The sequence below is a fragment of the Odocoileus virginianus genome, chromosome 34 (assembly GCF_023699985.2).
Source record: "Odocoileus virginianus isolate 20LAN1187 ecotype Illinois chromosome 34, Ovbor_1.2, whole genome shotgun sequence".
Lineage (NCBI taxonomy): Eukaryota > Metazoa > Chordata > Mammalia > Artiodactyla > Cervidae > Odocoileus > Odocoileus virginianus.
In genome coordinates this window covers 32,006,736-32,033,410 of record NC_069707.1, presented here as the reverse complement: position 1 = coordinate 32,033,410, position 26,675 = coordinate 32,006,736, and the positions used below count along the sequence as shown (strand labels likewise).

Here is a 26,675-nt window from a genome sequence, read left to right as displayed (position 1 = left end):
ACACAGTGTAACTTGCCTTTTCCTTTGTTAACTGATCTTGTGCATTTTATTTATTTTTCCCCAACTTTATTGAGATATAATTGACCTATAACATTGTGTAAGTTTATAATGTGTACAATGTGATGATTTGATATATGCCTATATTATAAAATAATCACCACATATGTTTTAGAGGTAGTCGGGATTTAGTCACTGAGCTGTGTCCAGCTCTTGCAACCCCCTCGTTAGACACCATAGCTAATTTTTGCTTTTAACATAATATAGTGAATAGAGGAAGAACATTCTAATTTAATTTAATCTTCTCTTTTATGAATTGTAAAATAATTTTTTAAGAAACAAGTATGCAGTGGGCAACAGAGAGTTTATGAATCAAAATCTCTGAAAAAATTAAATGAATAGCAAAATGTTTATATACTCATAATTATATGCTAATCAAAATATGATTATATAATACTATATCACCTCAAGTACTTAGGTGGCACATTTATAGGATACCTGCTAGTAAATAAATTATTGTGTTATTCTTTAAATAAAGTTGCAAAGAAAATTTGAAAAAAAATTTTATATTTCTTAAACAATAAAGGATAGCTACAAATTTATTAAAATTCCCAATTAAGTAAATTCATACAACTATAGTTTCTTTAAGTTAATCTTAGGTTAACTAGAAGTTCTTGTTCAACTGAAGAATACTATTCTTAATTCTATCTATATTTTAAAAATAAATTGTTTATATTTATTTTAAATTTTTAATTGCAAGCACAATATAAATTACCACCTAAAAGTTAGATCCCAAAAAGGATTTGGTTTTTAGCAGTAGCTCTCATTACTTCTCTGTACTCAATTCAGGTTTTATTCTGCAAATAATCCTTTCCAAAGTGTATTTGATTTGCCCTCCCTGTGTCCCTAACTAGAAGGGAACCACAGAAGAAAACATTGCTGAAGACATCCATTTCCATTGCTTGCGTAGACCTGATTCACTAAGAAAATAGGAAAAGGTTAAATGAAAAACATTCTAGGGAAGTTACAACCCATATAGGGGATGGGTGAGCCACACGTGGGCGTCATTTTTTTCTTCTCTTCTCTCTTTCAACAGGGAGACACATCGCCGCTTCCTCCCACTGTCCCAGACTGTCTGCGGGCTGATGTCAGGGTGGCTCCTTCTGAGAGCCAGAATTGTTCCTTCTCTTTAGCAGACAAGAATATCACCCACGGCTTCCTCTATCCTCCTGGTTTGTATAACTCTTTTTTAGAGCAGCAGCTTAGAAAGCCCTCATCAGCTGGATGTGGGCATGTGCCTTAAACATATGCTCCCCACCAAAACTACCTGCTTGGGCTAAACTAGCTGCCCAGGAGGCTTCCAGTGGTTGTGGGCTAGCCTGGAGCAGTGCAACAGCTATAATAAAAACTAATAAATTTTGCACTGGGAACCACACATCAGCTCTGATCTGGCCCAGATGTTCAGAGAGTTCGGCAGGTTTAAGTTTAATTTTAAAACTGAAGTCTCTTTGGAGAAGGACACAAGCGTCTAAAAAAACAGTATTTTTTCCTGATGACTGGCCAAGCTAAGGCTTGCGTGGAGAATGCAGCTGTGCGTATGAAGACAAATCAGACTGGAATTTGGGCCTTTTGCTCATGCTGTATCCCCAACAGCTTTAGACTGCGGATTAAGCAGCTGAATGAACTTGAAATATTTTTTCAGAAAGCTTTTCTCTTGGGAACATGCAAAAGCCGGTGTGATTTTTCTAAAACTCAAATCTCTTCCCTGTTCAGCAAGGGTTGTCATTTCCTTAATTTACTCAAGAGATTTTCAACAATTTTAACTTCTGGGAAAGGGTTTTCTCCAGATATTTGACTTCAGTTTTCTGGAAGCCATAACCAAAGAGGTCACTTTAGAGATTTATAATTCAGAGATTCTGAGGCTTACAGTGGGGGAGAAAAAGCTCAATGAAAGCAAGTATTACATTGATGTAAAATTCCTAACAGAATTAGGATCATAAACTGATGTATCTTACTACAATCTCTAGAGACAATTAGAGCTCCATCAAATGTATGTAAACCCTAGGACAAATCTTAAATAGTTGCAACATTTGATCAACAAAAGTTTTTAAGTTGACCCGTCAAAATAGTGTCTGTTAAGCCTTAAGATACTGGTTGATTTATAAATGTTTGCCTTGATAAGGAAATGAAATTAAAAGCTAAACAGCTTGTCTCAAAAAAATATTAAGGCTACAATGAAACTCCCTTCTAATTTTCCATCACAAATTCTGTTAGCAGTTCCATTCTGGGCAAATTTTTATTTTTCTCTGAAAAGAAGATAATGTTTATTGACTTTCCAACTTTCAGAGTTTAATTTAAAAAGGAGAAAAGTCATAGAGGATCTGGGGACTGTGAACAGCATGTGAAATCTTAAAGAAAAAAGCCAAAAAAGTCTTGCTTCTCTTTGCCTTTCAGTGCCCATACATTGGCCTTTCAATAGAGTATTAGTTAAGGTAGCCAAGTGCAGTTTAAATATAAATTGTGTTATAAGAAACAGAGGTTTGCAGGAATTTAAATCCTCTCATTATTTCAGTGAGAGATGCTATGAGACAAATGAAGCACAGAGGGACATAGCATGTTGCCCAAGTGGGTCAGCTCATGGGCAGCAGAGCTGGGGTTCCAACCCCAGAATCTGGGTCCAGAGTACACACACCCAGCATACACTCTGCTAGACGTCATGTCCATGGGTCTTCAAAGCCAATCATTTGTGGTGTTGTCGGCAGTCTTCATTGAGTTAAAACTTCCTTTCTTAAGAAAATTTTATTTTGGAATAATTATGTTTCACAGCATTATTATCTTCCGTATATTCAATAACGATGCTTTCCTATCAGTATTATATTTGCTTTAGAAACTGCTGTAACAAATTATCCACAGACTCAGTGGCTTAAAGCAACAGAGCTTTATTCTCTCAAAGTTCTAGAGGCCAGAAGTCTGAAATTAGGGTGTCAACAAGGCCACACTCTCTTTACGGGACAGAATCTAGGGGAGAGTCCTTCTTTAGGTCTTCCAGCGTCTGGGGGCTCCAGGTGTTGCTTGGCTTGGAGCTGAATCAGTCAGTCTCTGCCTCCATCTTCGCATGGCCTTCTCCTCCAAATCTCTCCTCTTTTCAACCCTCCTTCTCTGGTGCGACCCCATAGACGGCAGCCCACCAGGCTCCCCTGTCCCTGGGATTCTCCAGGCAGGAACACTGGAGTGGGTTGCTATTTCCTTCTCCAGTGCATGAAAGTGAAAGTGAAGTCGCTCAGTCGTGTCCGACTCCTAGCGACCCCAGGGACTGCAGCCCACCAGGCTCCTCCGCCCATGGGATTTTCCAGGCAAGAGCACTGGAGTGGGTGTCATTGCCTTCTCCACTTTATAAGGATACCAGTCACTAAAGGCCTTCTCTGGTGACTCATTTGGTAGAGAATCTGCCTGCAAGGCAGCAGACCCGGCCTCAATCCCTGGGTCGGGAAGATCCCCTGGAGAAGGAAATGCAACCCACTCCAGTACTCTTGTCTGGGGAACTCCATGGACAGAGGAGCCTGGTGGGCTACAGTCCATGGGTCCCAAGGAGTTGGGCACAACTGAGCAACTAAAAGGTTCACTTTCTTTGTAAATTCAGTATAATCTTATCTTGAAGCCTTAATTTAATTGCATTTGTGAAGACACTATTTTCCTACCTATCACCTTCTGAGGTGATGGGACGATAGGACGTGGACATGTCTTGAGGGTCACCAACCATCTGCAAGATACCAGACGCATAAGCCTGCCTGCATTATGAGTGATGTCCACCAGAGAGTGCCTTGTGACTCTGTGTTTTGTGTGTTATTAAATTTACACTAATATGTAATAGTAATAGGCCTATTATATAGAATGCCATATTTTCTTTTGTTAATAAGATTTATTTGTTTTGCAGCAAACAATAGAACTTCCAATAGTCAATATGATGCTTTAATTACAAGTAATTTGGTCCCTATGTATGAAGCATTCAAAAGTAAGTATACACTTAGATTATTAATTTTGGTGACTCTTTGAACTTCTGAACTAGACACATCCTTAACTGAAATTTGTTTCTGTTATTAGTCATTTTGTTCTTATGTTTTAAATATAGAAACAGGAAGGATATCTAACATAAATTCTTTTCACCTTACTTGAACTTTGGGTGACTTGCTGCCAGAAATTTGATAATATTTTAATTCTAATTTTACTGTAAAGAGCTAATCACAAAATAAAACTTTAAAAAATTGCACACATTTGTATTTCTATATATACAATTGTATATAATAATGCAAATGTATTATTTCTGTAAAAAATAAAATTTTACTGACACTCACCATAAATAAATGAAATGTGTCTGTCCTGAGTCACAATTAAAAAGGCAATATGTATGTTTGGTTTTTTTTTAGTATGTATGTTCTGACTATTGTTTAATACTCTCCACAAAGCAATTCAGCCCTAGGAAGACCTTTGGAGACGTATTTAACTATAATTTCAAGACTGCAACTACATCAACAACAAAACCTACCATGATTGTGGCTGTTTAGTTTTGCTGCTTAGACTGTTTTGCAGAATTCCTCAGTGACCACTGACAAGTATTGAAGTAGAATTGGATGCTATTTAAATGTCCCAGTTTATAATAGGAAATATTTCCATGTTCAATAAAGGTAGATATTTTAAGCACTTTATTGCTTCATTTTTAGCCATGTGGAATTACTTCCATAGTGTTCTCCTTGTAAAATATGCCATGGAAAGAAATGGAGTCAATGTCGTTAGTGGACCAATATTTGATTATGATTATGATGGCCATTTTGATGCTCCAGATGAAATTGCACAGTAAGTAATTTGAAACCAAATGGACATTTTGATTTAGCAATAGGGTATCATAAGGGGAAACCTAAATATTTTAAATTACAACTCAGTGTTCTATTGCATAACATATTTATGTAGAGATATAATTGTTGACTATTTTCAACTAGTCTGTCAAAAGACTTCACAAAATTTTTATATGGTAAAGATTTAAACCAACAGGCAAACAAAAAAAATGTCCAGGAAAGGTTTAGCAAATTTTTTGTTTGGAAAATGTCTAAACTAATGAGAAAGGAAAGCATAGTTTTGTCTAGGCTAAGGAAGTAGGGAATGCTCACTGTGCTATCAGAAAGTAGAGAACCAGTTCAGCAATAAATTTAAAAAAATCAAGAAGTGACTAATATTGCCCAATATTTGAATAGTGGATGATTCATGAAAGTATCTCCCAAGAGAGATTATAGGTTTCCTATAGAAAATAAGTCCTGTTTATCTTTATAAACTTTATATTTACAACTGTCTTTGTAAACTAAGCTGTATATTTTTGTACTAAACCTGGTCATACAGATTGCTAGGAATTGCTCCTGAATCCAGGACACAGGAACAGAGAACTGAAGTGTCATCCATGATTTTTCTATTATCAAGATAGACTGTACTAAACTATTTTAATGCCTAACCCTAGACTATGTAAAGCAATGATCTCTACTTATACCTTCTGATAAGATAACATTTATGACCACTAATTTAGCTTGTCGCCTTTTCAATTTTGTTTGCCTTGTCCTTATGTCAGTGTTTATTGATCCTGTCTTTCACCATTTAATAATTCTAGCAAATGCTTTGATAGCACTTTACTCCATGCTAGGTACACTTATAAGCGTTTACAGATACTTCATTTAATCTGATAAAGATCGTCATGTTAGATTCCATTAGCTCCCATTTAGGAAAAGAAACTGAAGCACAGAGTGGTTAAGAAACTTGTCTAAGTTCCACAGCTAAGTAGTAAAGCCAGAACCCAGGCAGTCTAACTCTGATTCTGAATCACAGCAACATAGGACTACTTATGCCAGTTCATTTTCCTCTTAGTGGACTCACACTGATAGCTTACCTTTATTTTGCACTTGAAACTTTTAAAGGCACTTTTATATTTGTTATCTGAGACTAAAGGACTGTCAAGTCAGTTGTATGAATTTATCCCTGTCTATGCTGTGAAAATGGTACCACAGGATCACCTCCATGTTAAAGTTGAGGAAACTTAGAAAGTCATAGAATATTAGAGGATTAGTACAGATCCAAGGTCTAGGAGAAGTGTGCAGCTAGTCCTGGAATCCCAGATCCTTCATTCCCAGCCCTTGCTCTATTAGGAAATGTCACTAGGAAGTATAAAGTCAACAAAACTAGGAGGCAGAATATCATGCTCTGCTTTTCTTTGTATTCTAATATTTTCCATGATAGAATGACCAAGCTTGGACCTAAATCTTGATTCTGGCTCAATAAGGCTTAAAAATGTGTGATAAGATTTTATATTTTCTATTTACCTACTTTCTTTAGTTATAATTTGACCTTGATGTTTCTTTTAAAAATATGTATATATGGACATTTATAATCATCAGAAGGAAAAGTATAATAACATAAAATGTTTTCAATTATGTTTTTAGTTATGCAGTCAACACCAGTGTTCCCATCCCAACACACTACTTCGTGGTGTTGACTAGTTGCAAAAATCAGAGCCAAGCCCCTGATGCCTGCCCTGGGTGGTTGGACGTCTTACCCTTTGTCATCCCTCACCGACCTACCAACGTGGAAAGTTGTCCCGTGAGTATGCCCCTGGAAAGGCCCTGGCCCCAGAGAAAATGACTCGTCGAGCTCATCTGGGCTTTCATAAAAGTGGTTCTTGCTACAGTACATATTTTAGGTGTTTCCTAGGTTAGAATTGTACTAAATGTGACCTCATTTTTGAACTTTCCCTTAGACTACTGATCTCTATGTAATTAATATTAATTTAAACATGAATATTTAAATATTAATTTAAACATGCAAATGCTCACATGAACATGTGTTTATATATGCATGTCATATATATTTTATTTAGATCTATTTTACTCACATTCACTAGTAAGGGAAGGGTTGTAGCTTATTAATCTTTTATTCTGAATGCATACCTTAAGGTTCTGTCCCAAAGTTGGCACAAAATTAATGTTTCTTAAGTGAATATGTAAATATAAAAATCCCATCAACTTGAAACGTGAGGTCTGAATATATATATGTACACATTCAGTTCAGTTCAGTTCAGTCGCTCAGTCGTGTCCGACTCTTTGAAACCCCATGAATTGCAGCATGCCAGGCCTATATATATATATATATATATATATATATGTTTTCCTAAATATATATATATTTACAAAATAAGTTGGTTCAAATGACATTCCTTGTTTAACATCATGTGTTAGGCCACTTAAAAATCTTGTGGATCAAGGCAAATTACATGTAAATATTTACTTTGACTTCATATATGTTCTTCATAGAAAAAAATATGCATCCTGGTAATTGGTCTTTATTGAAGTCATTCAACAAATATACTGAATATGTTGTAACTGCACAGTATCATGACAGATACTTTTTAGAATGCACCAGGGAGGAATATATTGTCTCTGCCCTCAAGGAGTTCATTTATAACTTTGATATGTAAATGATATATGTAGATGAGATTCAGACACATTAATGGATTAGTTGATCATATAAGAATTATTTTAAAAATTAGAAAGTAAGAGACACTACAAAGTTGGGATTCATTGCCAAATACTGTTATAAGGATTTACTGTTTCAAATTCAAAACACATCTGGCTGGAATAATCAATAATGGTTACATAAACTGAAGTGGAAGTAAGGCCCTAAAAGGTGGGCATTATTTATTTGAACAGAGTGAAAAGATTAGAAAGACTTTTCCATGGAGATAATGAAGGGAGGGACTTGGTAACTGCCTGGATGCAAGAGCCGAAGGAGAATGGAGACTCAAAGCTGAATCAGAGATTTTAAATGTAGACAATTAGGAAAAAGAAAGGGAAGTTAGGAATGAGAACTATTTTGGCAGGTAGGTAGGATAATTAAGAGTAGGCACATCTGATTTGTAGAAATGGGCGTTCACATGGAAAATCCCATGGGCTATTAGAGATGGATTAAAGCTTAGGTTCTAGGCCAGGTTGAGATTCCTCTCTATTATTTCAGGTATTGAACATGTAACTGCCTTCACCATGCTATGTACTCTGGGCAATACACAAATAAATCAGACATGAATTATAGCAAAAAAAAAAAAAAGGCTCATAGTTTAGCATTTTGAAGCCTAGTCAAATAGGGGAAAGAAAAATAAGTGCCACAAAGAAGGACAGGTAAAACTGTTGTAGGATTTCAAAGGAGAAATACTTCCTGGTAAGGAAAGCAACATTCTAGCTGAGTCTTGAAGACAGGGTTTGAACTTGAGTGTTTGATGGTTGTTTTCACTGACTAGAAATGGAGGGTAAAGGTCAGAGGCTAAGCAATGGATCACTCAGTCCTAGAACCATGAAGAGTTTCCAAACAAGAAGTTATCAGGAGATGTATAGTTGAAACTCTTCCTATTTGTCTTGTCAGAAGTTTATTTAGTTGAGACAAGGGGAAGCTGTCATTATATGCTTCCTCTTCTAGTGGCAGACTTTGGTGACTGATACTCTTGGTTTGATACTCTTTTCCACTCAATCAGGAATAAATAGTTCTTTACCATAGAGGTTCTAGGTAGCCATTCGTAATGGGTGTGCAAAGAAGAAACTATTTGCTATCCCTGGTTTAGGCCCTTATTACCTTCTATTAGGACTTTTGAAAATGAATTTTAAGTAGTTTCATTGTCTCCTGTCCTTTCCCCCTTTATCTCTGTATACCACAACCAAGTTCCTGATCTTAAAATTTAGCTTTTCATTACGAGTATTTTCTCATCTGCAAACTTTGATTATCTGTCTATCCTGAATAAAAGTACTGTACAAAAACAACAAAAATCTCCCAGCCTGTACTTAAGGCTTTTCACAATTTACCCTCAGTTGACTTTGCAGACCCAAGTTCCAAGCCAACTTGAAGTTGGCTTGAAATTACTTGACCAGCTCTTAGTTTTCCCTACCTCCATGTCCTTGCTCATGAGCTTCTCTCTTCTAGAATGTCTTTCTTTTCTATCTGCTAAAAATTCCACCTGCACATCAAGGTAAAGCACAAATGGTACAAAGCTTTCCCCGTGCATCCACAGTGGAGATGATCTCAAAATTAATAAGGCATCATTTCTATTGACTAAGACATGAAGAACAACAAGCTGGACATATTCCAAGATTTTAAAGAATTGACAGGATAGTAATCAGGGCATGACATTGGATAAACAGAACGGTGAGACATAATATGATGAATATGAAACAATCTATGATTATAAAGGAGACTATGACATTGAAACATGTGACTGTCAATTTGATATGAAGGAGGGAAGAGACAGGATGATAAAGTCAGGTAACTGAAAATTTAGGTGTGACTGGCCAAGAAATATAGACAATGATCAGTTGTTTTGTGAAGGATAAATTTGTTGTTTGTGGTCCTTCAATAGAGAAACTAGTTGAATACCTAAGAGGCTACAGTAGAGAATAGAATGCAAATACACGGGTTTTGGAGTTGAATATCTGAGTTCATTTACTGATTTGTCCTCTTTGGGAAACAGCTGAGTGTCACTTTCCTCAAATGTATGAAACAATTCACCCCCTAATGATGTTATGAAAATTAAATATTTCATATAGACTCCTAAGAATTCTCAATAAACAGTAAGCAAATGGCAGTCATTGTAAAGAAATCATATTTCATGAAGGAGTTACATTCTAAAGTCAATATAAAGTGAAATCTCATATACAGATAAAATCACCTAGAATCAAATCACCAAGAAAATACAGTACCTACACAAGCCATACCTTGAAAAGAAAGTTAAAGTGTTAGTCACTCAGTTATGTCTGACTCCTTGTAACCCCATGGACTGTTGCCCACCAGGCTTATCTGTCCATGGAATTCTCCAGGCAAAAGTGCTGGAGTGGGTTGCCATTCTCTTCTCCAGAGGATCTTCCTGACCCAGGGATAGAACCTGGGTTTCCTCATTGCAGATAGATTCTCTACTGTTTGAGTGATGTAGAATCCGCCAACACTTCCACTAGTATTAGAACAAGTAATTGTGCTTTAAGCACTGGTGAAATAGTTAGCTTGCTTTAAGGGTCATACTGTATGAAAATTCTGCATTTTTAAATATTCTAATCACTGAGTCTGTGGAGGTGCTCACACTGCAAGAGGCTGGAGGCAACTGACACCAGCTGTAGAAATGGTAGATTCACAATTCCACCTCACACTTGATGTAGAGAACTTGATTCTTATTTTCTTTCTTCCTTTGTTCTTCCATCATTTCTTCCCTCTTCCTCCCTTTCCTTTTTTCCCTTAGCTTTGTATTATTAAATTCCTGTCAGATAAATGAGAGTGTTGCTATAAGTCCATGTGACTATCTGCATTTTAACTTAGTATATGTTGGAAATGTGATTGTGTATGTGCTTAGTCGCTCAGTCATATCCAGCTCTTTGTGACCCTGTGGACTGTAGCCTGCCAGATTTCCCTGTCCGTGGAATTCTCCAGGCCAAATACTGGAGTGGGTAGCCATTCCCTTCTCTCGGGGATCTTCCTGGCCCAGGGATCGAACCAAGGTCTCCTGCATTGTAGGCAGATTCTTTACCATCTGAGCTACCAGGGAAGCCTGGAAATGTAATTGGGGGTATAGAATTGTCTTGTAAATAAGGGGATAAGACAATACAGGTATGGAACTTAGAGGAGATCCGCATTATAGAGATAGATTTTGTATTAAATCACAGGAGTGAAATGAAATTGCCAAAAGGAAGAAAGTAGAGAGAAGAGGTCCAAAAATCAGACGTCTGTTCTAGGAGGGCAAAAAACTATAGTAAGCTGAGGAAACAGAAGGTGTCATTGAATAAGGGAGCAGAGTTATGGAAGATAAAGAAGGAACTTTCAGAACAGCTAAGCGAAAGGGCTACAAAAATTCCGCTAAGTTAGGTCATCCTCGTCTAGATGGTTTCATTAGGGTGATGCCAGCAATGACCAGACTATAAGTAAATAAGGAAGTATCTGATATCGCCTCAAAAAACTTACAAATTGAGTTTTATTTGGGGTATATATAATATTTCTATTTATGTAATAGGTGTAATACATATAGATTAATAAATGGATTATGTAAATGATCAAAAGCATATATTTAAATATGGTTCATAGAAAATACACACAAGACTTCTTTTCTTTTGGGATGCATTGGAACAGCTAGAGCAGTTGTCTATAGCTGAATTCTGTTCAGATTGGTTGGTGCTGGTGAACTATCTGATATGAAACAGCTTGAGTATTACCCCTGCCTAGGTATAATTATGTTGTTCTTTAAGATCACTTCTTTGCAGTTTTACAAAAGATTGTCAGGTATTCACTAAACATTCAGTTAGATGGATACCAAAGAAGCCAGGAGAAAATAAAAATAATAAATAATAAAAGCCAAATGGGAGAAAACTTCATGGAAAAAGTGATCAACACCATTCAATGTTGCTAAAATGTGAAAAAGTGAAATGAAAGTCGCTCAGTCGTGTCCGACTCTTTGCCACCTCATGCACAGTCCACGGAATTCTCCAGGCCGAATACTGGAGTGGGTAGCCTTTCCCTTCTCCAGGGGATCTTCCTGATCCAGGAATCGAACCTGAGTCTCCTGCATTGCAGGTGGATTCTTTACCAATTGAACTATGAGGGAAGCCCTAAAGAGTGAAGGCAGGAAGAAAAGACTGAATTTGATTCCCATTAGAAATATGAGTTAAAATGATCACATCACATATTTATTTAAAAAGCAATAACTCACCTCATGAATCTTACCTGGAAACATACTTTAGAGGTTTGAAACAGTGACTTCCTCTTATACTTCCTCTGGCTCAAACAGTAGCTGCCTATTTTAAACTTGCATATTTAAAAAACAAGTGAACAAGTATGCTAAAGTCAATTGAAAGTTATTCATGCAGGCTCATCTAATTAACAAACTTGTAAACTTTCTTACTTTAAAAAATAGCTAGAAATTTAGCAACTTCATATGACTGTCAGAAAAGTCAAAAATAAAGAATAAGGAATTTCATAGCAATCCATGGCTCCAAATTATTGAACTAACCCATATATATATACAGTATTTATGGTAAATTTTTTTCACCATGCTATTTATATTTTTTTCAGTATACTGTTTTTTTGTATTTAGTTAAAAACCTACTGAAAGTCAAATGGCCAAGAAATAGCTGAAAAGACACTCAATAATACTCAGAGTAATAAACTTTAAACATGGATAAAGCACTATTTCACAACATGGTTTGGCAAGGATGTGGGGAAATGGAGATTATCCTCCACTGTCAGTGGACGTGTAAATTGTTATATACACTTTGAGGAGTGTTAGGTTTACCATTTAGTAAAGTTAAAGTTGCATATACTCTGTGACCCAGCAATTTCATTTATATATCCTAGAAACTCATGTTCTCAAATATAGAAGACAATTTATTCATGACACTATTATTTATAATGCCAAAAATACTATCAATATGTCAGTGAAAATATAAACTGAGCTGCCACAAACCATAGCTAAAAGTAGATGATTTAACTAGATTTAGATATTTCACTATGAATAGATTACAAACATAAAATTGAATGAAAAAGTATAAACTCTCATTTATATAAATTTGAAAACATAAAGCAATGCTATGTATTTTATATTGTTGTTCAGTAAAAGCTAAAAAAAACACAGCCTGGATTCACACTGACTCATGACAATGATTAGCTCTGAATAAGACTTGACTTCATCTTTAATGTTTCATTTCTTTAAAAAAATTATATCTGAAGTAAATATAAAAATGGCTCTCTATTTTATGACAGTCTGTATTTGCTATTGTATAGTTTGTACTTTTGTTTTTCTTTTTATGTTAACATACAACAAAATGTAGCTCTATCAAATTAAGATTTAAGGCAATAAAAACCATAAGAACAAATATTGAATCAATGAGTTGGACATTTTAAGCTAATATAATGTTGTATGTCAATATACCTCAGGAAAAAACAAGCAAACAAAAAAACCACAGGAAAAAGGACTTCTAAGTAATAAAAGAATTTTCTGTTAATGAAAAACCATGTTATAGGGGAAATAATCTTTTGCTTTTCTGTTTCAGGAAAATAAAACAGAATCTCTTTGGGTTGAAAAAAGATTCAATGCACATACTGCCCGCGTGCGTGATGTGGAACTTCTTACTGGACTTGACTTTTATCAGGATAAAGGACAGCCTGTCTCTGAAATTTTGCAACTAAAGACGTATTTACCCACATTTGAAACCGTTATTTAACTTAATATATGAAACAACTTTGGCAAATTGTGAATTATTTTTTCCTGTTGAAGACCATAAAATAACATTTTCTATTTTCCTTAACTCCTCTAAAAGCTGTATTGTGTAATTTTAATTATTCTTTTCTCTTTTTCATTTCTATAAAAATATGATGTTTTAAGTTACACAGTTTGCACAGACTGTGCTATGTTATTCCTTCCTTATTATCTAATTTATAATCCTTGGCTATCTTTTTCTTCCCAGCATTATCTAAATAGAAAGAAGAGTATGAGAAGTAGGTCTCACTTCTGAACCAAATCAATTCTACATCATTTTTGTTATAAAACTTTTTACACTGAGCAATCAGGCAATATGTATTAAAATAAAAAAAATACACATTGCCTTCATTCAATAATTTCATTTGTAAAAGTGGTGCCAACAGATATACTTTGTACAAATGCGTGAAAGTATCATCTTTTATGAGGACAAGTGGTAGCGGTGGTTAAGTTGTTAAGTCATGTCCAGCTCTTGTGACCTCACGGACAGTAGCCTGCCCGGCTCCTATGTCCATGAGATTTCCCAGGCAAAAATACTGGAGTGGTTTGCCATTTCCTTCTGCATACAAAGACCAGAAAATAACCTGAAAGTCTTGTTGAGCAAATTATGTGCGTGCATGCTAAGTCACTTCTATTGTGTCTGACTGTTTGCGATGCTATAGACCAGTCCATCAGGCTCCTCTGTCCATGGGATTCTCCAGGCAAGAATACTGGAGTGGGTTGCCATTTGCTACTCCAGGGGATCTTCCCAACCGAGGGACTGAACTCGCAACTCATGTTTCCTGCATTTACAGGCGAGTTTTTTTTTTTTTTTTACCGTTAGCATCACCTGGGAAGCCCAGGTGAGCAAATGATGGAGTTTATTCAAACAAACAATGGAATGTGATTCCACTGCTATAAACAAAGAAGTTGGTCTATATATTGATGACAGTATGGCTATTGTTAAATGAAGCGCAAAGAGTGGTAGAATAGCATGTATAGTATGTTATCATTTTTAAGGGACTGGCAAAACTTCTTTTTAAGTGAAAGTGTTAGTCTCTCGGTTGTGTCGGACTCTTTGCGATCCCGTGGACTATAGCCCACCAGGCTCCTCTGTCCATGGGATTCTCAGGCAAGAATACTGGAGTGGGTTGCCATTTCCTTCTCCAGGGGATCTCCCCAACCCAGGGGCTGAACTTGTGTCTCCTGCATTGCAGTCATATTCTTCACTATCTAAGCCAATCTCTTTAAGCTGCTGCTGCTGCTAAGTCGCTTCAGTCATGTCCGACTCTGGGAGAGCTGGATAATAAAAGTTTTTAGGCCATACAGTATGTTGCAACTACTCAACTCTGTTAACACATCAAGGAAGTAGTCATAGATGATACATAAAAGGAATTGGTTTAACTGTGTTTCACTAAAACTTTATTTACAAAAACAGATGCGGGCTAGAGTTGGTCCATGGACTGCAATTTGTCAACCCTTGATTTATGTCTTAAGCCAGGGTGACACAAACTAATACTGAAAGATGGAGATAAAATTTGTATTTTGTGCCCTTTGACATTGCCAAAAATTAAAAAAAAAAAACACTTACTTCATATATATGTGTCTCTTTAGTTTTCCAAAATGTGAATTTTTAAAATTTACTTATTTTTTATTGAAAGATAATTACTTTACAGAATTTTGCTGTTAAATGTGATTATTAAGCGAAGAGATCCCAGTACTCATTTGGTGGGTAATAGTATTAGTCAAATTTTAGGATTTGCAGACTGGCAATGTTCCAGACTCATTTCTGATATATATATATATACCAGTTCATCCAAGGGACACAGGCTTTGTTGGTGACAAAAAATCTTGTGGCCTGAGTTTCAAAAAGTTATTACTATTACTATTATGACTTCAACTGAATTAATTACAGCTAAGTTAAACGTTAGCTTGGGGTCATTGGATTTTTATTAACTCCACATAAAGAGTTGGATTTAAAATGTATAATACAGAGAGGCTGAAAGACAAGACAAAAAGATGGAAACTGTTTCCAGCTATGTGTCAGTCAAAAATGTTGATGCCCTGTATATACACAGAATTCCTCCAATCAGTGGTCCCCTGCCCCACCGTGGCCTGTAAACCAGGTAAGACCACCTGGAATTTAGACCCCACTTTGGGGCAAGACAAGTGAAGGATGGTTGAGTGCTGAACTACGTTTAAACTCCGGATGCCCTCATCACTTCTGAATTTCTTTTTAAGTAACTAAATTGTTTTCGGTATCAGATTAAATGGGTGTTCAACACAGAAATAAAAATTTCACAAAGAGATATTAAAATCACATGTTTTTGCAAAGAGATCATGTAATATACTTTTTTAGGTATCATTACCTCATTAAAAAGATATATGTATGTGTAAAATCATTCTGAAGGAAAGACAATGAGTTAACAATTAATGGAATTACAGGAGATTTACAATTGCTAATTTATAACTTTCATTATGTAGTCTGGTTTTATGTTTTTATAAGAACTTGTTTGTAAAAATGTAAAAAATACAGTTAGTTGCATTTAAAGAAATATTTATTTAGAAAGAATTTTAAAGACACAGAAAGGTTGTAAGAATAGCATAAAGAACTCTGTATAACCACCACCCATCTTTATTAATTGTTAATATTCTATGTATATTTATGGATAGCTTTAATTTTTCCCCTGAACTTTCTGAGTGTACATTGGAATCATCATTCCCATTTATGCAACAAAAGTTCAGGGTGTATCTCCTAAGATCAAGGACATTCGTACAACCACAGTCAGGAAGTTTAATGATGATACAATATCATTTTTTAATTTCCAGATCAAATCGAGTTTTTTTTCTCACCTTCAGTTATGTCCTTTAAAATATTTATTTTCTGTGACCCCCCCTCACCAAACAGAATCATGCATTGCATTAAGTTTTTTTTCCTCTTTGGTACAACATTTCCTCAGCCCCTACCAGGTAGTGTTAACATTTTGAAGAGTCGATTTATTTTGTAGGCTGTTCCTCAGTTTGGGCTTGTCTGATATTTTCTCATAATATTTAGTATTTTTGGCAAATGTTACATCAGTGATGGGCTTCCCTGGTAGCTCAACTGGTAAAGAATCTGCCTGCAATGTGGGAGACCTGGGTCTAAGTTCAATCCCTGGACTGGGAAGTTCCCCTGGAAAAGGGAACAGATACCCACTCTTGTATTCTGTCCTGGAGAATTCCATGGACTGTATAGGGTCACAAAGAGTTGGACACGACTGAGTGAATTCCACTTTTTTTACATCAGTGATAGCGAGTCCTCAGTGCTTCATTTCTGGGAGCACAAGATGTTCAACTTTGCCGTTACTACTGATGCCAGATTTGGTCCCGTGGTTACGTTGGTGTTCACTAGGTTTTTCTTCTGCAAAGAGAGTGTTTACTCCTCGTAAATTGCGAGAGTTATTTGTGGTGAGATAGTTGAGACCCTAAAAGTATCCTGTTTCTCATAAAATTTTTACCTGTCTTTAGTATCCAATAATAATTCTTCCTTGATTCAATTTTTACTATGACAGTTCCAAAGGGTGATTTTAGAAACTGCCATTATTCCCCCTACATTTATTGGCTTTCTACTGTAAGGAAAGAGTTCCCTTCTTATTTTTCGTTTTTTTATCTGTAGAGACTCATGGATTCTTTTTCACTCCAACTGATTAAAATACAATGAATCATTGTTTATTTTGATACTCAAATCACTCTCAGACTTGACTTGTGTAAGCTCCTATAAGTAGGCTCTTATGTCCTTTTGACACATCATTATTTTTTAAGAACTTCCTTACTTTCTGGTAAAAATAACTGTTTTAGGCTCATCTTGCATGACCTGTGCTAACTCTGAAATCAGCCGTTTCTCCAAGGAGCTCTGATTCTCTTTATTCGGTGCTGGTTCCCTAATTAATTCTGGAGCATCACTGTATCTAGGCTCCTTTAGTCAACAAAAGTACAATCTATAGCTACATCTCTGTCTGTGTCTCTCTATTTATGTTTCTAATTCCACATATAAAATGCAACGAGTTCAATGACCATTCAGTACTACGTGGTACTTCCTAACTTCTCATTTCATAATAGTATCTTCCTTCTCCAGTGATGAGAAACTTGTTTCCCCACATTATCAATATTTTTATTCATTGCTCAATCTTACACTACAAGGAATGAAGGAATTGCTAACCAAAACCATTGAGAGAAAAAAATCTACTAAGTAGAATTCAAGAAATGTTTTCGGTTCTTTGTGTCTCTAGACTTAGAATTTATAATCAGATTCTGTGTCTCAAAATGAATAGGATTAATTGTTCCCCCTTCAGTATAGTTACAGTATTCTTCCACGGATCATGCCTTTGGTGTTGTATCTGAACACTATACCCAAGGTCATCTAGGTTTTCTGCTATGCTCCGTGCTAGGAGTTTATAATTTTGTGTTTTACATTTATGTCTATGATCTATTTGGAGCTATTTTGTGAAAGATGTAAGGTCTCTGTCTAGATTAGTTTTTTTTCTTCGCACTTGGATGTCCACTTGTTCCAGTACCATTTGTTGAAAAGACTAGCTTTGCTCCATTGTATTGCCTTCTCTCCTTTGTCAAAGATCAGTTGACACCATAGTTAATTAAGTCAATCTCCTATGTGAGAGCCTCTAATTGTTTCCAATATCTTGTAGTTACAAATATGCTGCAGTGAATAACTTAAATCCACAAGTGTGTATGTGTTATGTGTTATGTATTAGTGTGTGACTAACGGTCAGTCACACTGAGTGACTCTTGGCGACCCTCTGGACTATAGACTGCCAGGCTCCTCTGTCCATGGGATTCTCCAGGCAAGAACACTGGAGTGGGTTGGCATTCCATCCTGCAGGGGGTCTTATGGACCCAGGGATTGAATCTGGGTCTCCTGCTTGGCAGGCAGGTTCTCAACCACCTGAGCCACCAGGGGAGCCATAAGGGAACCCACATGTAATTTTGTTCAAAGTGTATCTTCCGTAAAAATTTCTAGAAGTCGGTAAGCATATATACGGCAGCTTTATTATTTTTTAAATAGAAGTACTATATTGGCACAACTTTAATTCCTAATTTTGTACATCAAAATCTGAACTTAGAGATGTAGTTTTCCTCCACCAGAAAAGCAAAGATTTATTTTTTCTAAATCATAAAAAGTACATACTCATTGTGACGCTATCCATACTACATGCACATATATGTCCTATTTAACTACATATATAACAATTTTATACGTAAACTATATTTACATATAAACTATATTATAAATATGTTAAAATCACATAGTCACATCAACCAATGATTATAACAAACTCTATTAATTCATGACACCTGGGCATAGCTTTCCTTTGAATGTAATATTCGAACATGGCATTTGGGGAAATGTCAATCCACATTACTTTGGTTCAGAGTCAGATGTTTTTTTCTCGGGGGAATTTCAAAGTTTTCAGGTAAATACTTACACTTTAAGGATTTAAAAACCTTCTATAGAAAGTTTAACTTATTGGAGTAAGTCAGGAAATGGCTACTTCGTATTTCAATAAATGCCTTGACATTTTACAAATTGATACCCATGATGTGTAGCTGAGAATTAATGGAGCCTTAGGTGGGTGTAGTCACGATCCATATTAGTATTCATGACCAATCATCACCCCAAGTCTCCCAGAGTTATTTTTTGACTTTTGTACAATAGAACTATATCATCTCCCAGGTGATGTGATTGTCTTTCCTTTTTATGCTACTGACATGGAAACATGTGAACAACTAAATTTTTGACAAGTCCTTTGTATATAATTGATCACTTAATACTACAGAATTGCTTGCTTTTAAATAGAAGAACCTCATATTGCTGCTATTTTGGTAGACAGGCATATAAGAGGGACCTTTCTGTGAGTTCCAATGTTACTGAATCAAGGAATGCAATTAATTCTTGTTTGCAGAAGAGAACATTCTAACTCAAGTGGGGTCAGCTAAGGTCTTGGGAGCAGACTTGGAAAAAGGGAAATTTTAAAGTTTGGCTTATTTTCCAGATTTAGTTAAGATTCTGGAAATTTATTTTCTCAATGCCTTTCTCTCCTTCTCTTTTTCTTTCTTTTTTCTCCTCCCTCTCTCTCTTTCTTTCCTATTTCTTAACCTTTCCTTCTTTTTAACCTTTTTAATGACACATTTTGAATTAAGGGACCTCAGGGTCTATTCTTCCATAAAGCATTAGAACCCCGTGAGTTTTCTGGGCAAGTAGACTCCAAAGGGTGGAGATAAACAGGATGAAGTGGTGCACCTATGTATGTGCCAAGAATTCATCTTTAGCCATTAATTTAGCTGGAGTTTAGTATAAGAATATCCAGTGTTTGATCATTTAGAATAAATACATGAAGTTTCTTGCAGCCTATATTTACACTTACAGATTTGACTGATCTTGATTTTATAAATCCCATCTGGTTTTGGCACTTGAGGTTATTTCCCAACTACATTTAAACTACATTCCCAGCTTCCTTTAAAATCTTCTTGCCCTAGGGAAATCTCTTTCCTTCCGCCACCTCCATCCCCACCCCTGCATCCCCACCAGTGCCTGTCATCTGTTTGCTTTGAGAGGGCTGGGCCTGGGAATGGAGACAGAACGTAAACTGAAGCAGTTTTCAAAAACACAAACAAGGCTGTTAGAAGAAACGACTTCCTTTTTACACAGGACTCTTGGCAGACCACAATCACTCCCTCAATCAGTGGGCTCACGCTCGCACAAACTTCCAGACAGGAACAAACCTCAGCCTTGCAGTGACAGAGAATCCATGTAATTCTGAATTGTCCCAAATCCACATTGTAAATGTAGCTGAATAACAACTAGTAAATGACCACACCAGACTTAGACTTAGGCTGGTTCTGTTATTCTAAGATACTATGTTTCCCAGTGTGTAAATTAAAGATGTATAGGTGGAGAAGAAATCTGAAGAGGCCAGCTAGTCCATCTTATTGGCTCAGTCCACCAAAGAATGCATGTGCTTTGTTAGTTGTGTCTGAGTCTTTGTGACCCCACGGACTGTAACCCACCAGGCTCCTCTGTCCATGGGGTTCTCCAGGCAAGAATACTGGAATGGGTAGCCATTCCCTTCTCCAGGGATTGAGCTTGAGTCTTCTGCATTGCAGGCAGATTCCTTATTGTCTGAACCACCAGGGACCCAGTAAAAAATAATTTCTTTATCTCTAAGAGATAAACAAAGACCTTAAACAAATTTTCCTATTTTTAAAATTAAGATATTTTCCCTAGTGATTTGCACAGTGTCTTCTCTATTTAATGTGTTATTGCAAAGTTTGTTTATAATAGTCTTGCAAGGAATAATCCCTTCTCCGTTGTGTTATGAGGTGGTATCGGGTTGATAGGACCATGCATTAATTTGCAGACATCAAGGTTTAAATTTTGGTTTCCCAGCTGTGTGACCTGGAGCTGCTTTCTTAAACCTACAGCTTTCTTAGTTTTCTCTTCTGTAAAAGGGGACTTTTTAGTACCTACCTCATAGAGTCGTTGTGGGGATCTAACATGTTACCAGATCTAGGATACATGCAATAGAGGTTCTCCCATGGTAGCATCACCCTCTCTCAATTGTACAGAAAACACTCTCTTTTAATGATCCAGGCAATTGCTTCTGCTTCACTTAGGTTTAGGCACAGTTTCAGCGACTCAGATGTGTGCATTGGTGCCCAGGCTGAACTTCGCCTTGTGATTTGGGGGGCTGACGCCTATACTTCCTGCCAGCATGAGTCAGTCACATTCATAGCATCTCCATCATGGTTTGTGGCTGCCCTGATCTTTAAATTTGGTCTGCCTCTATTACAGTCCTTATTCACTGGTTAGGTCCAAGAATATTTTTATAAGTTATGGCCACATTAGCAATTTAAGGGCAAAAGAGAAGGAAGATGGCAAGGTTAATCCTGTTACTCTGGGATACAGAAAAAACCGGAAATATTGTCCAGAGTGACTCCAGTCAACTGACTTTGGCAATAGATTCATATATTACCTCCTGATCTGTCTGGATATCATCTCAGAAAATCGGCTTATTCTGATGATATCGTCATCAGTTATGTTCAGATTGTGTTCAGTGTCTTATAGCATGTAAGCAGAGTTTTCCACAAATTAAGAACAAAAATTAAGAATCAAATCTTTATTCAATGACTTTGATACTAAATGTCTTCCTCCCTTGTTGCCCCTTGATTCTGGAAACAACTACTTCTTCCTAGTCATTCAACAACATGTCTTGCCTATGTCGGGTGTTCTCATCAAACCTATTTATTCAACTAATGTTTATTGAGCTCCTGCTAGGTTCCAGACATTGTTCTATGGCTTTGCATAATCAGTGAACAAAATCGACAAATTCCTACTCTTGAAAAGCTTATAGAGAGGAAGACAAACAATAAGAAATAGATACAACAAATAAGAAAATTAAATTACATGCATTAGATAAATGCTACAGATAAAAAGAAAAAATAAAACAATAAAAAAGGAGCAGGACAATGCGTTGTGAAAATGTGGAGGGTAGTTTGCTAAAAGTAATAAATAGGGTAGTTAGGTAAGCCTCCTTGAGAAAGTGAGATCTGATAGGGACTTGGGGGAGATGAAGTATTAGGCAGGCAGATAGACGGAGGAAGCTGTGAAGTCATGTGCCTGATGTGTTCAAGGAGCAGTAGGTAACACAACATTGTAAAGCAGCTATACTCCAATAATTTTTTTTTTTCCAATTAACAATGGGAAGCCAGCGTGACTATTAAGAAAAGTTTCTTGTCCCCTCAGGTCTCTCAAACTGTTTTCTGAGTTACACAAAAGAATTAAAAACCAGATAAAGGAAATTTTTTTTAAGTTGCAGCCAATTCAAAAAAGTGATCAAAATTTTTTTCTCGTGGTTCTTTTTGATAATCTGAGTCATTCTGTCTCAGAACAAAACCTTCTTGTAAGCAGAGACAATCATGAATGGGGTCTATCAAGTTCCAGTTAGCCGTAACAAGTCTGCGAGTCATAACCTCAAGTATAACCTGCATTTTACTGCCTATTCATGTCACAGTATTGTGCTGTGCTATACTGAATTGCTTAGTGGTGTCCGACTCACTGCTACCCCATGGACAGCAGCCCACCAGGCTCATTTGTCTATGAAATTCTCCCAGGCAAGAGTACTGGAGTGGGTTGCCATTTCCTCTTACAGAGGATCTTCCCAACCCAGGGATCAAACCCAAGTATCTTATGTCTCTTCCATTGGCAGGCAGTTCTTCACCACTAGCGCCACCTGGGGAGCCCACCTGGGTACTAGGATAAGCCAAAGGGAAATGCCATTCTTTTAACTCAAAAACTGCTAAACATTGACAATTTTATATGGTTTAACCCACACCCCTTTTTGGTAACACTAAAATAACATGAAGTGTTTCATTTTTGGCTAAAAAGCAAAATTAATTAAATATTAATAACAAAAAACCATGCAGTATATTGATTTTCAGAGATATGATTTGATATTGTCTGTAGTTATCATTTGTCATGGAGTTTAATTGTTCAATTTATGAAACATTTTAAAATTCATAAGTGTATGTTCCAAACACTTTCACATATCTTCTCATGTAATTTTAAACAGTTATGATTACTCCCAGTTCACATCTAACAAGCCTGATGGGAACAGAAGTTAAATTGTTTCCTCAAGACCACAGTTACTAGAATGCTGAGCCACACTGGACTCTGTGTTTTTTGATACTAAACACAGTGTTCATTCCATTTACCATAATTACGATCTTTTGCTATCAATTAATCAAGAACTTGAAGGATATAAAAATTTAAAGACCCCCATCTTGCCTTTAAGGAGTTGATAATCCAGCCAGGACAATGTTTTCTAAAGGGACTTCTGTGGAATCCTAATCTGCAAGTGTGACAGTTAGTTTTACACATTAGCTTTCCCGGGTCTATTCTGGGTATTTCTGTGAAGGTGTTTTTGACCCGCTTAAATCTATGGACTTTGAGAAAAGCAGACTACTCTTCATAATGTGGTGGGCCTCATCCAATCAGTTGATGGACTGATTAGTACCAAAGTCTGATGTCCTCAAGCAAGAGGGAATTGAGAAGACTGCCTTAAGACTTCATCCACGGTATCAGCTCTTCAGACTTGGACTGTATATTGGCTCTTCCACAGGTGTTGGCTCATTCTGCAGATTTTGGACTTGCCAGCCTCTATAATTGTGTGACCTGATTCCTTAAAATCAATAAATCTTATTATATATGTTACATATATATTAGAGATATTATTTATATCTGATTAGTTCTATTTCTCTAGAGAAAACTAATAGACCTGGGAAGCTCCATTATAACATGGTCTATATGTTTAGAAAGCAGTGAACACTGCTATGTCCATTGGAAATATATACAGTTCACATTAGTATACCAAAGCTCCAAGGACTTGTTTTATTTAAAACAGAAACTTTAACTGTAATTAAAATAAAAAGTACCAGCAGCCTATGCACATGGTTCTAGTGTTCTAAAGAACACACTTTGGTAAATGTGGAACAACAAAGACAATTTGTATTGACTGGTACTACATGGAAGGACCTGCCAAGTGCTTTAGGAAAAGAACAAGGAAGAAAAAGTGCAGAAGAGTCATTAAATGTGGACTCTTGTATCGTACTGAGAGAACTCTGTGTGCTTCATTTTTATTGATAACATGGGATAATTTAATGCCTGTTGTAAGGATTAAATGATATAGCACATGAAATATGCGTAGAAAAGTGATACTTTTATAGGTTGATATTTTCTCTGAAAGTTATAGCAAGCCTATGGATCCCAATGTGAAAGAATTTAGTCTTAAAAATGAGACTGTAGGAAAAAAATGCATTTTAATGACCATGAAAAACAATGGCGAATTTTAAAATATAATTCTTTTAACCACTATAGATAGTAGTAGTAGACACATTATTAAGATTCAGTTACATTGTCAGCTAGAGTCTTGGCGAAAGACTGGCTAAAGGATCTTTGTTTCAGTTCTGATGGATCTTAACTTCAAAACTTCTGCTGGCATTGTCTTTAAAGCAATTTTAGTGCATATATTTATCACAATGATTTACTTATATGCTTGTTAGCAATTTAAGAAAATGAATCTTACTCATCTTTGTACCAGTAACAACCAATGTGTTTGATTGGTAAGGACTCAATCAATGCTAAGTTAAACTTCTCTGGCCCTTTTAAGCTTGTGCTAGAAAAATGCTAAGAGCTTTGGCTACACTAAACTATGCTTAGACTTTAGAAGTAAGGGTGTAATAATATGATTTGTCCTGCCATATATTTGAATCTGAGAGAGGACAAATTCTGCTCACTTTTAGTCTTTCTTCTTTTCTCTAGCTGCCCAGGTACCCTGTAAAGTATCTGTAGTTTACAAGACACATGGATAGTAGACTAAAAAAATTTAACTCACAGCTAACCATATTATAGTCAGGTGTGTAGACAAGTCATCATATGCTGGCTGATGGGGGAAAATAATTAACCCAAAGTCTAATCCTGTTTAAACCTGTGTGCTCAGTAGCGTCCAGCTCTTTGCAGTCCCATGGACTGAAACCTGCCAGGCTCCTCTGTGCATGAAATTTTCCAGACAAGAATACTGGAGCGGGTTGCCCTTTCCTACTCCAGGGAATCTTCCTATCGAGAGACTGAACCTATGTCCCTTGTGTCTCCTGCATTGGCAGGCGCTTTTACCACTAGGCCCACCTGGGAAGCCCAGTATTCAGACACTCTAGGATGAAAATATTTAGCTCTCATGTAGCATCTTCCCTCTTTTTCTTTCTTGGTTGATGTCCAGGTTTAAAAGAAGGGGAGTTTGTGACCTTGTGGGAAGAGATTCCTGACCTCCCATTTCTGGAAGAGTGTGCTGGCTGGCATCTTCTGGCCTTGGCAGTAAATTCCTTTCTGCCTTTCATGGAACTGACCTATCGGTCTCCAAACTTGAAATCTACCGGTGGTGACCTCAAGGTTCATTCATTTGGCTTAGCCACCTCAGCCTCTGAGTATCTCACCACATCCTCCTTCTATCTGGCTGGCCCTGAAATCCTCTTCCACCCCATTGTGGGATTTCCTCTCCCACATGTTTGGCTCCGAGCTCAGGATTCAGGCCACAGGGAAGTTGAGTAGCTCAGAAAAGCTAACTTCAGGGGTTGCATCTGCCTACCCCTCTGCCTAGTGTCTATACTGAGCCCTGCATTGGCTCAGGACAGCTTCCTCCCCAAGTTCAAAATGCAAGACCATGCTCCTTTACCCCATGTTATTTTCTCATGAACCTAATGCCAGAGGTATAAAAACAGATGCATCTGCTCCTTCTACTCTGTCTTTTTCTCTTCCTTTCTGCATTCCACTAAGATCAAGAAGGAGCATCTTTTCTCCTTCTGGAACTTCCCCAGTGAAAACTCTGTTTTGGCAGTCAAGCCAATCCCTGAATATGTTAAAGGGGAGATCAAGGAATTTAGATAATTGTTTCCTCAAATAATAACCTGTGGTAAAGTCCAGTTGTCTTTGTGCAAAGTCCTATTTTTGAATATCAAAACACCAGTCTTTCTTTTGGTATTTGATAAAAGAATGCAAAACATTAATTTCTCCACTTCATCTATATCCACATTTGGGCAAGTCAGGATGATGGCTTGTGCTCAGAATAAGCAAAAGAGAAAAATCACATTAATGCTTGTTAAAAAAAAATTTGGGGGCGGTGAGAATTAAAGATATTTCTTGCTAAATGAGTTGTATGGGGGAGAAAGGAAATGGCAACCCACTCCAGTACTCTTGCCTGGAAAATCCCATGGATGGAGGAGCCTGGGAGGCTGCAGTCCATGGGGTCACAAAGAGTCAGACACGACTGAGCGACTTCACTCACTCAGTTATTACTTTAAAATGATGCACACAGCGATTAGGGCCATAAAAGATACTATAAATGAGACAAGTAAAAGTTAAATATTTCTTGAATATACTGTACCTTTCTAGGAAGACTTTAAAATCCTTTCTCACTTTTTTCACACACAAAAAAACTAATTTTGAGGTAATTATAGACTCACAAGAAGTTCAAAAAATAGTACAAGAGTCCAGTATATTCTTTACCCAGCTTTCCCCAGTGGTAACATCTTATTTGACTAGGGTGGAATATCAAAACCAGGAAATGCCATTGTGTGATACTGTTAACTAGCCCACTGATCTTATTCAGATTTCACCAGTGCTCACATGCACCCATAAAACATTACTTATTTATATTTACACAATCCCATTCTTCTATTGAACCCTGAGAGAAGGTGAAGATGAAGCAAGTGAGGTTCAGAGCATTTAGAGTGCTGCCCTCAGTCCAGTGTGACGTCTCCTCTGAAGAGCAGATGGTAGCCAACAGGATGAAAC

At 36.7% G+C, this 26,675-nt stretch overlaps 1 protein-coding gene across 1 annotated transcript in view; it reads left to right on the top strand.

Annotated features, from left to right (window-relative positions):
* Positions 1 to 13,651, top strand: part of ENPP3 (ectonucleotide pyrophosphatase/phosphodiesterase 3) — an 83,284-nt gene extending 69,633 nt beyond the window's left edge. The window contains exons 21-25 of the mRNA XM_070461679.1: positions 1,094 to 1,229; positions 3,932 to 4,009; positions 4,716 to 4,848; positions 6,474 to 6,630; positions 13,095 to 13,651. Coding sequence (XP_070317780.1) covers positions 1,094 to 1,229; positions 3,932 to 4,009; positions 4,716 to 4,848; positions 6,474 to 6,630; positions 13,095 to 13,265 — 675 coding nt within the window. The 3' untranslated portion in view covers positions 13,266 to 13,651. The remainder of the gene's footprint in view (positions 1 to 1,093; positions 1,230 to 3,931; positions 4,010 to 4,715; positions 4,849 to 6,473; positions 6,631 to 13,094) is intronic.
* The last annotated feature ends 13,024 nt before the right edge of the window (positions 13,652 to 26,675 follow it).